General features: G+C 50.2%; 1 protein-coding gene across 2 annotated transcripts in view; it reads right to left on the reverse strand.

Moving 5' to 3' along the window:
* Positions 1-3,392: 3,392 nt before the first annotated feature.
* The window catches only part of CRACDL (CRACD like), a 97,619-nt gene continuing 87,999 nt past the window's right edge, over positions 3,393-13,012 (reverse strand). The window contains exons 8-10 of one of the 2 annotated variants that reach the window (XM_081156280.1): positions 6,159-6,346; positions 4,976-5,120; positions 3,393-4,173 (exon numbers count right to left, since the gene is read on the reverse strand). In XM_081156280.1, coding sequence (XP_081012406.1) covers positions 4,031-4,173; positions 4,976-5,120; positions 6,159-6,346 — 476 coding nt within the window. In that variant the 3' untranslated portion in view covers positions 3,393-4,030. The remainder of the gene's footprint in view (positions 4,174-4,975; positions 5,121-6,158; positions 6,347-13,012) is intronic. The other variant, XM_081156281.1, reaches the window with a different exon arrangement.

Genomic DNA, 13,012 nt, shown 5'->3' on the forward strand with positions numbered 1-13,012 from the left:
CCAAGTGCGCCCCTTGAGTGTGTCACTTGTGGATGTGGTAGGGCTGTAATCCAGCGTGGTCAAGTCTGACCACCAGGTGCACTGTCTCTGGGGCCTCCCGGGAGGTGCAAAGTCAGCCTCTGCCAGTGCCTTGCCCAGGGCAACCCAGCATGAGCTACACAGCAAACCGTAGTTGGCTGCTACTTGTGCTGGGCTTGGAGGTGTCCAGGAGAGGCCAAGCTATGAGCCAATGCAGGCTGCCGCTGGTGCCAGGCCTGGGGCCACTTATCAAGAGGTATGGGGCCCGCTGCTGCTCATTTGAGAGATTTAGTAAAGTCCTAAGCATGAGGCTCGAGAGGCCACTTGCATAGAAAAGCCACTGGCAATGGCCTGGATGAGCCTGTAGGTGGGGAGGGGGGGGCCTCTGGGAATCACAGGGCGGGGCCAGAGGGGTGAGTCAGGTGCTGGCGATTCAAACATGGCGCCTGCCTGCCGGCTGTGTGGGGAGGACTCGCCAAAGGAGCCATGGCCTCCGCCAGCCCTTCTGCCTGGGAGGAAGCCGCCCCTCCACCTCTCACCCCAATTTCAGGCAGGTTAGTTCCTCCCCAAATGTCCCAGGTTCCTTTCAAGCTGCTGCCCGGCGCTGGGGCTCAGAGGGAGCGCGTCTGAGTCCTGCGCGGACCCTTTAAGAGGAAAGCCTGGGGCTCCCGCACCCTCCGCGTCCCTCAGCGACAGTCCCCACTAGTTTCACAGCCCAAAGTTGTAGGGACATCTCTTCCTGGCCCTGGAGCCCTGGGCTGGGGGCCTTATGTGAGGCTGTGACCCCTCACTCCTCTGGGAAACCTCCACCACCAAGATTCCCTCCCGGGTTTAACCCGCGGCACCGGGTGCGGGCCTGCGACTGTCTCTCGATTCTGCCCCAATCTGCCCGCATCTCCGCCCCTCCTACCAGTCTCAATGCTTCTTCAGGTCCCTGGTTGTGGGGCTTCTGTTCAGCCAGATCTCAGGAGGCTCTGAGTGACGGTGGTTCTGTATTTTAGCTGTAATTTTGATGTGGTTGCGGGAGGCGGCGGGTGCCGCTGCTACCTGGGCCGCCATCTTGTTTCTACAGAATCCGCCAAGTAAAATATTAACGTAAAAACAAGTAAGGCATTCTCACTTTAGGACCCAGAAAAAGAACATGAACCTGCTGTATTAGGTACCTGTTGCTAAGTAGCAAATTGCTCCAAAACTTACTGGGCTAAAACAAAACAAGCATTTGTTACCTAACAATTTCAGCGCGTCAGGATTTAGGAGCAGCCCGGCTGGCCTGTCTGGCCTGGGGTCTCTCGAGTTCACAGTCAGCATGTCACCTGGGATGCACTTACCTGACGGCGTGGCTAGGGCTGGAGGAGCCGATCTAAAGGGCTCGTTCCCATGGCTGGCAAGCTGGTGCTGGTGCTGGTGCTTGGCAGGAGGTGTATCAGCGTGCTCCTGCTGCCATAACAAAGTACCACACACTGTGGCTTAACCAACAGAAACGGATCATCTCACAGTTCTGTAGGCTGGAAGCTGATTTCTTCTGAAGCCTCTCTCCTTGGCTGGCATATGGCTTTCTCCTGTCGTCACATGGTCTTCCCTCTGTGTGTATCTGTATCAAATTCTTTCTCATAAGAACACCAGTCATATTGGGTTAGGGTCCACCGTAATGATCTTGTTTAACTTAAGTACCTCTTTAAAGATCCTGTCTCCAGATATAGTCACATTCGGAAATATTAAGGGTTAGGACTTCAACATATAATTTGTGTTTGTGTGTGTGTGTGTTGGGGGTACAATTTAGCTCATTACAGGAGGTCTCAGTTCTTTCCACCTGGGCTATAGAGGCTATAGCATCCTCAAGACCTGGTGACTGACTTCTCTCAGAGGGGACAGTCCCAAAGAGTGCAGAGAAAGAGCAGCAGTGTCTTTCATCACCTCACTTCAGAAATCACACATAGTCACCTCAGCTATATGCTGAGTTGGAAGTGAGCATTAAGTCTGTCTCACAATCAGGGAAGGCAAATTAGGTTCCACTTTTTGAAGGGAGGACTGTCCAAGAATTTGCAGCACATTTTAAACCCAATGCAGCTGCCATTGAAATACAGGGTGTCCCCGTAAAAGATATACACACTTTCTAACAGCTAATAGCTCAATTTTGAAAATGAAATGTATTCTAATAAACACTGCCTTTATGATTTGATTCAAAGTGTATGTAAACATTTTTGGGGGCACCCTATATTTCCCTGTTTCTCTTAAGATCCAATATAAAGCTTACTGCCTTTCCATTTTTTTCTTCCTCAGTCTTCCACTTAAAACTGATGCAAATCCAGGGCCCATCTCACCGAGTGCATTTTTCTTAAAATTGCAGGGGCATGCATATTAGCTTCATGTATTTCTTCTTGATGATTTCTCTCCTGTGAAGGAGATGAGTATCATCTCCTCAATGTGGATGAGAAAGCCTTGTTATCCTCAAGTTGGCAGCCCTGCTCGAGCTGGAGACAGTCCTTGCAGTCTTGGGGAGAAATGATGGTTTGGGGTAATAATAGCCAACATGAATTTTTTTCTAGTTAAATCTATTCTTGTCTAAGCTTTTAGAGAAAGGTTAGATGGATGGAGCTCTTGCTCAGAGCACATTCACTGTGACATTCAGTATTGATACTAAGACAGTGCAATTAATATATCAATTTAGTTGGGGGGAAAAAACTATCCCATGACATCTTCAATAAAGGTAGACTTGATTAAATTTGTGTAGTTCTAACAGCTAGAAAAATAATTATTCATGAAGATGGCAAATGCAATAAAAGTACCAGAGCTTAGTGTATATAAAATCAAATTATACTATATATGAGGTCTTACTGATTCTGATGGCTAAATGTTCCCAGCTATATACATATTCCCATGGAGATCAGCTTGTTCAAAAGAACAAATTGGAAATGTTTTTTAAAATAGAGGTATTATATAACTGGGACACGATTCTGAGATCCCAAAATATATGCTCTTTCTCTGCCGGCTTCTCCACATTTTGCATTCATGGGTCATCCTGGCTAATGCATTGAAAACCTAGTTTTTAATAGAAATATGCAGGCTGAATTAATTTGATGATAAAGAATTGTAACATTTTGGGAATTTCCGTATTTTTTATGTTATACCAAATAGATAAGAGGGGAAAAAAAAAACACCAACCCCAACCTACATTAACTTCTGATTCCCAAAAATAAACACTAAAACTTTATTAGGAAAAAAGGTCGAAGAAAAAAACCAACTCCAAAGTCAAGCCAATCGAGATTTTTAAATGAGATATACATTAAATGAAACTCTGTACTTTGCATTTAACTCAGGGCTGGAGGACGTCCCCTAAATGTGAGTAGAAATAACATTCACACATGGGACAGAAGCACGTTTGAGACCTTTTATTGAACAGGCAATGCATTGTGCAACGGTTAAGGACACAGAACGCCTAGTGGAAAAGTTTAAAAATTGTTGTTGGAAACAGTGTGTGAGTCGATGCGCCCTGCCGCGTCCTTGCCGCCCCTGCATGGAGTGACTGTCTTCAGGAAGACTGACTGCTTTGTAGCTGCCCTTGGAAGTGGCATCGCTGTTGACCATAAATGTCACGCCCAGTAGTAAACGTGAGAGGAGACAGGATCCACAGGCAAGGCGGCGACCACAGACACGGGCCGATCCCCAGTGGAGGCAGACACGCGCTCCCCACGCCCCGGCTCTGCGCCCACGTTTCATTTCCCTCTTCCTCGCGGAGCCCCTGTGACGGAGGGAGCCCTGAAAGGCTCGCATTCATACCTTCGGGCACCGGGCCTTGCTCTGGCTCCTCAATGGCGCTCTTGTTTTCGGGCGCTGCTGGCCCGGGCCGTGGCCGTGTGTCTGCCTTCCTGGGTAGCCTGGTTCCTTCTTCCCCAAGCTCGCCCGCCCCTAACCTGATGATGAAGACCACTCTTTAAATTCCACCCTGCCCGCCCGTAGCAGCAGCTTTCACTAAGGGATCCCTCAAGGCGGTGGACAGGTTTTTAGCAGCATGCTATTTTATAATTTGGGGCATGTCACTCCAGGCTTGAGATTTCTTTCTGGCAAGTTCCATCCAGGACGGCTGGTCTGCACTGGCATAACTGGCTCTCTTCAGCTGATGCAGTTCCTTCTCCGTCACTGCTGCAGACTGAGCTGCTGGGAAGCAGACAAAACAAACAGGAACACGAGCAACGCGTTTCAATTTTCACTTAAGCCTCTTGCGTTTCTTTAAAATACGTATCAAGGTCTTAACTGTGGTCTCAAACATGAAGCCCTTAATGTGTAAAGACGTAAAGAAGATTTAGGCACAGAATAACTTATGTGATACAAAGACTGACAGGCAGGCTCAAATAAAGTGAGGAGAGAGAAAGTTCTAGAGTAAAACTGCAGAACTGGGGGGGCTGGTTGTACAATATTAACTCTACTGAACTGCACACTTAAAAACGGCTAAGATGGTAAGTTCTGTTACGTGTACTTTACCATAATTAAAAAGAAACTTAAAAAATACTGATACATGGAATGACAGAGAGGAGTGCTCAGTGAAAGAAGCCAGATACAAAGGAGCACGTTTTATGATTCCATGGATAAGAAATGCCTAGGGAGGGTAACTACAAAGAGACCGAAAGCAGATTCCTGGTTGCCTAGAGCAGGGGTGGGGGATGGTGAACGACTGTAAATGGGCACAAGGTTGCTTTTCAGGGTGAGGGCCTATAATTGGATTGTGATGGTCATATAACTCGGTAAATACAGACTCTTTGTCAATTAGTACTCGATGTACTGTACCCTTAAACAGGTAAGTTTTATGGCATGGAAATGATATACCAATAAAAGCTATTTTAGCAAATCCATGTGTCAAGTAATTCAGAAAAAACCCAAACCAAACCAAAAAACAAAACCTGTGGAACCTCATCCCGGAAACATACTTGGGAACGTCTGGGGCTATTTGTAGGTTTCTTACCCAAGTTCTGGTGGGACAGAGAGATCCCTCTTTGCAGCCCCTCCTGGAGGCAGAACTTTGCTCCCGGCCTTCGGTCCACAGAGGGCTTAGCCGGGGTGATCAGGAAAGACTTGCTGCGGACAAAGTCAGCTTGCTTCATGGGCTCCTATTAGGACAAAAGAAAGACACACGCTGTACAGGTTCAGGTGGGTAGAAGCAGAACCCAAGGCAATAAGCCATGAGGTCTCTCTGTCAACAGGAAATGTGCGGCTGGCGCTTTCTGGGGAGCTCTGCTTTGTGCCCTCGCTGGCATCCAGCCTTCAGAACCAGGAGCTCAGACTAGTGTGGGCTTCTCCTGGGTACACAGGCGTCCTGGTTTCTGCCCTGTCCCCACCCCTGGCCTCAGCCCTGGATACTGGACGGCAGGGATCCCTTTTGAAAGTCAAAATGAAAAGTGTTTGGAAATAGCTTGAGGTTTTTATGACACTTGCTCTGCTCACAGATGTTCCAAACCAGATCCCTGGTTAGTATTTGTTTTATAAATTCTCTGTTTGCATGCAGGGGTTCAGGCATGGGGACGATTGAGATCTGGATTAAAATGGAGGGAAGCAGGTCCTACTGTGGGCTCTGGCTCACCTCCCCATATGGCCGAAACACGCTATGGATTCACCATGGTGGCTCTTAGGGGGAACACAAATGCCATGATTCTCAGCCTGCTTCTAAGCAGTTGTTCAGGTTTGAAAAAGCTATTTCCAATCCAGACTGCAAAACGGAACCCTGGGGTTCAGCCCTGCAGCCCTGGGTGGGGAGTAAGGAGCCCTGATCTGCACTGGCATAACTGGCAGGCACCCAGTGCAGTGGCAAAAGCAGGGCTGGTCCATCACCATCTAATGAGTCGAGATGGAGCTTTTGACATGGTCGCTGAGTCTAATGGAGAAGTTATTTTAGCCCTGCTCCATTTCTCCAGATGCTGCGTTGCCTAGGAGGCAGGGAGCAGGGAGCTGTTTCTACCGCCTGTGATCCACCTGCTTCTCTGCCTAACAGCCCAGCACAGGCCAGGGGTAGACAGCAGCCGTCATCACAGGCCTTGGGTTGTGTAACGACCTGCAGGATGCGTGGTCCTTGCGGGGTCTTGGCCCCCAGCCCCCACAGCTGCTCTTTCCCACATCTATAGGGACAGGAAGGGTTTGCTTCCAGCACCTACCTGCATTCTCTCGGGGGCCTTGGCTGGCTTCCCGATTTCAGACTTCAGGGTCTGGGCCCCATGCTTGTCCTCCTGGTTGGGTGGCTGCTCAGGGGCCCCTTGCCGCTTCTGTGGAGTGATGGTGATCCAGGGCAGCCCAGGCTGGCCCTCGGCTCCAGGCCCCTTTGCTGCGGGAGGCAGACCCTTCTCTGTGGGTAGAGACACAAGGTTGTCAAAACAGGCCTGTTCCCTTGTCAGTCTCACTTTTGCTGCTCCCACTCAGAGGACACTGTGTGGGGACGAGGGGAGCAGGGGGTGGTGGGAGGGAAAAGATGTCTGGGAGCCTCTCTGGGGAGACTGTTACTTTTCTTTAGGGGACTTTGTGTTCTCATTTAAGAGATTATGCTCCTCTAGTCTGAGCCACAAGAGCTTAAATGTAACTGCTCCTATACAGAGCCAACTTCCTCCTGTGGGATATTTTCCGAAATGACATAAAAGTACATAGATAAGATTTCTGTAATATACGCCTGTCACTATGGGCCAGTAGGTGCTTCCTGATTTGTTTGGAAGTTGCAGACACATATCATTTTTCTTCTAAAAACTGTGAGCATGGCCTTCCATTTGTAAAGAATGACACCCAAAATAGCCACAGCGTCTTCCTTAATATGCTAGAGAGGAGAAATAGTGCCTTTAAAACCATAACGTTTGCCTGGATTTTCCCCCACGTTCACAGTGCTCATCTTTGGGCAGTGAGACTGTGCATCAGCCCGCCCCTTACTTCTTAACCCTCTGTATTCTCTTATTTTCTACCATGAGAATTTATTACCTTCACCAACAGAAAAAAGAAGCAATATTATTTTTTTCAAGGAAACGTATGGATGAAATAAATGGCTTTTCACAGATTCAAAAGTACTTTCTCTCAAAAGTACACAAGATCCAAATGGTGCCCCAGCCCGCCCCGCTGAATGTCAGCCTCCAGCACACGGAACAAAGACCGACTTCATGTCCACACAGCCGGCCCCTGGCCCTCTGGCTCTCCCCCCACACTGAGCACCTGGGTCACCAGGCGAGGGGGTGTCTATCACAGCAGATGTCCCAGAGAGTCAGCATCATCGCTCTCTGTGGTTTAAAATATGCCATCCCTTGTTCTGGTGTGTATGGGATATTACTCTATTTGTTTTTTGTTTTTGCCTACAGCTCAACCTGGAGTCCTTTTTCTCTCAGCCGCCTGGTCACCAAGGAGGGACGAGGGACAGAAGCCACTGCCCCAAGAACCTGTCTCCCACCAGTTGAGAAGGGCCTCTCCTTGGCCTGGCAGCTGGGGATGGCTCCTGCTCTTCTCCTGGCTGCTCCCTGAGGCCTTCACCCCACTGTCCCCTGGGTACCCTGCTCCATTTCTCTTACTCATCCCTTGTCCCTTCCTGCCTCCTGAGGCTCTTCCTGGCCACTGCCATCTTCCTGCTGCTTTGCATAGTGCTTGGGTCTCCTACAGCTCAAAGGAAATGTCTCCACTGAGGCAAGCCACCCCCCTGAAGCCCCAGCTCTCCAGTTCCCTCCACCCTCATGCTGTGGCCTCCGCCTGCGTCTCTCCAGCTAATCCCTATACCCAGCCACCCGAGGACACTGCTATCTGCCCACCACGGAACCATAAATACTGATCCTTCCCCATCCTCAGCTTGCTCGCCCCCTGCAGCTCCCATATGACCACATAATCGCTCTAGGTAGCCTGTCCTCCTTGGGAGCTCCCTCTCTAGGTCCTTGCCAGGCTCGCTCCTGAACCTGGAGATTCTTCCTGTTCCCGACCCCTGGCCTTTCTCTCCTTCACCCAAATGTCTCTGTTCTGCTCCTGATTTCAACACTCAGATGTGCTCGGATTACTTTCAAATGTATAATCCAGCCCTATTTTCTATTCTTAGGCACAGCCCAACATTCCCACTCCCCTTCTTTCCTCCCCCCCTCCTTCCCACAGCACAGGGCCTAAGCTAGTGGGAAGGATTTGAGGATTTGAGGGGCTGGGACCTGGAGGAGGACAGCAAACCTTCTAGGTCAAGAAGAGGGGCGGGGAAGGCCTCCCAGGAGGAGGGGGCAGAGGCAGAGCTGTCTGCAGCGTGGCCCGGAAAGGTGCAGGGCAGGAGGGGCGACTGAGAAGGACCCCTCTGGACTTCTCGAGGGGTCAGTCCAGGGGCACATCTGGAGGCTGTGGTCATGGCCCAGAGAGGTGACAAGGGATTGCATGCCCTGTTCCAGAATCACCCCTTCTTGTCCACCAAGGCCCCGCCCAGGTGCCGCCTCCTCCATGCAGCCTCCTCTGGTCCCCCTCGCTGGACAATCTCTCCCTCTCCTAATTCTTCTGTAACTCTGAGACATCTGCCCCAGTGGTTGGCACTAGACATGTCTGCTAGCTCACTGTCTACCCCACTGACACATGGTTTCGGTCATCAGAACTTATTTAGCAAACACATGACACAAACTACACACCAAGTTCTGTTCTAATAGTAGCCCATTTACAACATAATTTTACATTTTATTTCTTGTCCAGAGACCCTGGCACAAAAAAGGAAAGTTGGGTGTTGCATGTTCTACAGAAAGTCTCACTTCTCATGCTTCATTATCAATCCCTGGTTCACGAAGTCCTCATGCTGTCTCCCTGGACTTTCCTTAAAAGGCTTAATTCACCTCCTCCCTGATCTCTCCTCTCTCAGGGAAGTCACTGGTTGTGTCCTCTGCTCCCCCTGGCCCAGGGTGTCGGGCCATGCCATCCTCTCAGCAGTGCCCAGCGAGTGCTGGCCAGGCACCTGGGCCTCACCACGGGCAGACTGGACAGAAGGATTTGACTACAGGTTGAAATTCACTACCTCGGTCAACAGAATATTCTGAGTAATTCAGTCAAGACAAAGTGTTAAGTGGGGAGAAAATTTCCATATGGGTTTTACTCTACAGGCAGAATGGCAGCTGTGAAATGCCAAGGCAGCCCCAGCATCTCAGGGGCTCTGGCTGCCTCCCCAGCCCCATGCAGCTCAGTGTGGGGTGTTGGCACTCATGTTACTCACCGCGAGGACACAGAACATAGCTTAAGCGATGTCCTATGCCATGCAATTGGGTCACCCTCTTTGAGCCCAAAAGAGTACTTAAAACTTGCTGGAGAAAGTTCTATGGAACAGGGCACACGCAGTGCTCCTGGGGACTGCGGTGAGAGGAGGCCCTCGGACGAGGCTAGGGACCCAAGGGTAGACCACGGCTGGGACTGTGCTCAAGACTCACCACTCACACCTGAAACAAATCCTATTCTCGTCCCTTCCAGTTTGCTCCTGGGAACTGCGTTCTTGGCAACAGGGCGACTGCATTCAGCCTGGAAGAGGTGGCTGTTTTCTTTCCTGCACCAGGAGTGTGCTGGCAGTTTCACCACGAGCGGAGGCAGCCACTGGGTGAGCGTGTGCCCTATGCTGCCAGTTTTGAAGCAGCAATTTTTAAGAACTTTTTCCTTTCATGAAATATCTCCCTTATTTATTGAAGAGCTCATGCACACTGTACAAACTTAGGGAGCAGAGAAATGTGTAGAGGCGAAGTCCCCCTAAGCCGATGGCCAGCAGAGCTGTGTTAACACTTGGGCACACTCCTTCCAGTCTATTTTTCTTACGCTGTCATCTTAAAATCACACTGCAACAGCTCATCCCCAGCTCTCCAGATAGCCTCTGAGGAAGGAGAGGGCTGAGTTTGCTAAGATTCCTGGTCTAAAGTGGGTGTACCATCCACACTCGTTGCAATCAGCTGCAGCCAGAACAGTGGCTTGGCTTCTGTAACAGCATCTTCCTGGTTCTGTCTGGCTTCCAGGTCCTCTGCCAGGGCCCTGGTCTACATGGAGCCAACGCAGTTTGTACACAGGCACTAAGGGGATCACTGGGGTGGGAATGGGGGGGCCTTACCACACCAAGCGTGTACGTCTGACTTCCTGTATGAAAGTTGAGGTTGTTTTTTTAAAAGCATTTATTGATCTGTTGTCAGTCTCAGCTTACAAAGACAGCTCCTGATCAATCCATGCTGGCAGCCCCCGCTGTTCCCGTGGGTCCCGTCCAGAGCCAGGCTGTGCGCTCCACCGCAGAACAGCGCTCGGGCGAGCATTCATCTCAGCACCAGGCCGCGCGTTCTGAGACGGAGGGAGGCTGGTCACACAGCCAGCTCCTGTCTGTAATGACAGGCGGTGGGGCTGTGCCCTAGTTCCACCTCGACTAAACTTAGCACCATTCCTTCCTTTACCAATTCAACAAACAGTCGGTTCTCATTGTTTGTGAATTCCATATTTGAGAATTTCCTACTTGCTAAAGTGTATTGCAAAACCCCAAATCGATACTTGTGACTCGCCATGATCACCTGCACACATGTGCAGAGCAGTAGGTTATGTACTGATCAGCTGGTGGAATGTGAGCAGAGGCTCGCAGGAACCTCACTCTGCATTTCCCAGGGAGCAGTGGTTCAGTATCTGCTAATTCAGTGTTTGCGACAATGCTATAGAGCGTAACTATGAGAACTGACTGTACCTGGTGTGTGCCCACTAGGCCCCGTGGTGGACGCTGGGACCACAGAGAGGAAGGACCTTTCTAATAGAGCACATCCCTCTAATGCACCACACACATGCTCTCCTGCAAGAGTGATCACGAATAGAGGGGTCCATGGTCCATGGTCCAGGAATGAGTTCCAGAGCCCACCAGAAAGGAGCGTGGGAGGGGCCTCTGGGTACTGGTCTCCTTATTTTTTGGTTGGTGTGTTCAGTGTGTGAACATCCATTGAGCTGCACATGTATTATTCTTCAATAAAAAGTTTTAAAACTTCTCTAAGATAGTCAGGACTCACTTGGTGCATGGACAGTGACCAGGAGGAGTCTAGGTCCCTGCCCACATAGAGAAATGAGGCAAATTTGCACCGTGGAGCTGTTTCAATACTATGCTTAGGTAAGGCTGCTGCCAGAGGATGTGAGAACACTAAGGACATCCTCTGCCTCTCTCACTGGCAGACCCTTCACATTCTCTTCACTCCCCTGGCCCTCAAATGCACCCTGGAGTCCTGGGCCCACTTACCTTTCCTATTGCTGCCCCCCCCCCAATTTTGCCTCCCCTCCATTCTCTGAAGGCTTCCCCTGGATCCATTTTCTCCCTCATATAAGGCCCCCAAATCAGCAGGGGTAGAGAGGCCGTTTCTCTAAACACAGACTCATTGCACAGCCTCATGCAACATGGGGCTCTCGGGGAAGAGAGCGATTGACTCAGAGCTTTTCTCAGCCACCAGCATGAGGCCACCAGGGCCAAAGTGTCCCTACCCCCTTTCCCTACTCCAAAGTCAGAAGGCACCGCTGGGATCTCTTCCTCACCGGCTCCTAAACCGCCTTCCCTGACCTACACTTCTCCTCTCACAATCTTCAAACCCACTATCAGGAAAAAACGCCACTGTTGCTTTAAACGTTCCTGAAAGAGTGTTTATGTCGTAATAGGTGAGGGCTAGTGAGAGCCCGGACGGTGCCCTCCTCCCCATATCATGGACACTCTCTATGAAGCATCTCACTCGCTCACCCATACAGAGTACATTCAGTCAAAGGACACGGATAACTATCAGCACGTCATGGTTTTATAACTGGTCCAGTCCTGGTGAAGAGGCTCGTGGAGTCAGAACTTTCCCAGAGTCAGTGTTCACAAGGGTCTGTAGGGAAGAGCAGACAGTGCTTGTCCAATTCATCCAGGGGACAGTGGGCAGTGCTTATCCCATGGTGGGGCCTTGTGCAGGCCTCCATTGTGGGAATTATGTGAGTCTTTCCCCAAATGGGGACCTGGGGTCTCTCCTTTGTCTGTTTGCTGTTACAGCACCAACTTTAACTGTTTCAGGGCTCTGTTGCTCGTGGGCAGAATTTGTAAAAAAGCATTTATAAAGAAAAACCACAGTGAGTCACGTCTGGATGTGGATGTGTGGGGTCAGTCACATTACTGGGGTGCGCCAGGGTCAGATGCTTTGACCTGTTGCTTGACTACAGGTGCTGAGCCCAGCCCTCAGCTCCTCAAGGCTTGGCAGGTATCCCAGGGTTGTCCAGCCCAACCCCCACATCTCACAGTGGAGACCCGGGAGCGCGGCAGGCTCAAGGGCACAGAGCGGTGACAAAGGAGCTCGGATTGAAAGTGCACTTGCTCAACCACTACTGTCTGCAACAAACACAGCCTCTGAGCAGACAGCAATGACCAAAGTCCTCTGAGTACAGACAGTTGGTCTCCATTACCTGTCAGGTGATACCCTGGACCTTATAAGCATCTGGGGATGGAAAGGCACTGTTATTTGAAATAATTTTGAGCTACAGCAGAGGAAGGAGAAGTAGCGAAACTATTATATTACATGGTGCCTTCTTACAATTTGAAATGTACACAAACACCCTGCCTTGGACTCTGGGTGGGTCTCCAGGAATAGCGGGAATCCTACAGGAGCTGACTTGCCATCGAAGAGTAAGTCAGGAGTTCAAGGCCCTCACCCACAGACGGGTTTCCCTTCATTTGTTACACCTGGGTCCCTCCCCCGCTCCCGGATGGACAGGGAAATTTCTCCCGACCGAAGAAATGCTAACAGCAAGATTTATTCAGTCTTGATTTTCAGAGCAGTGTCCTGTTCACAATGAGCCTCCTACTCTCTTTGTAATGTGAGGATATTTTCAATCCCCATTTCAGGGCCAGGAACAAGGTCCCATAAAGTACAGGACCTGTTCTGGGTTACATGGCCAACACGTAACCAAGGGGGATCAGAACACAGGCTTTTTGATTTCCAGGCTTCACCTACCACGTCACATACCATCTCATATTAAGGGGTACGACCCCACAACTTTCCTCTACACCATTCCGTCCCCATTA

This window comes from Miniopterus schreibersii, assembly GCF_964146895.1.
Source record: "Miniopterus schreibersii genome assembly, chromosome: 13".
Lineage (NCBI taxonomy): Eukaryota > Metazoa > Chordata > Mammalia > Chiroptera > Miniopteridae > Miniopterus > Miniopterus schreibersii.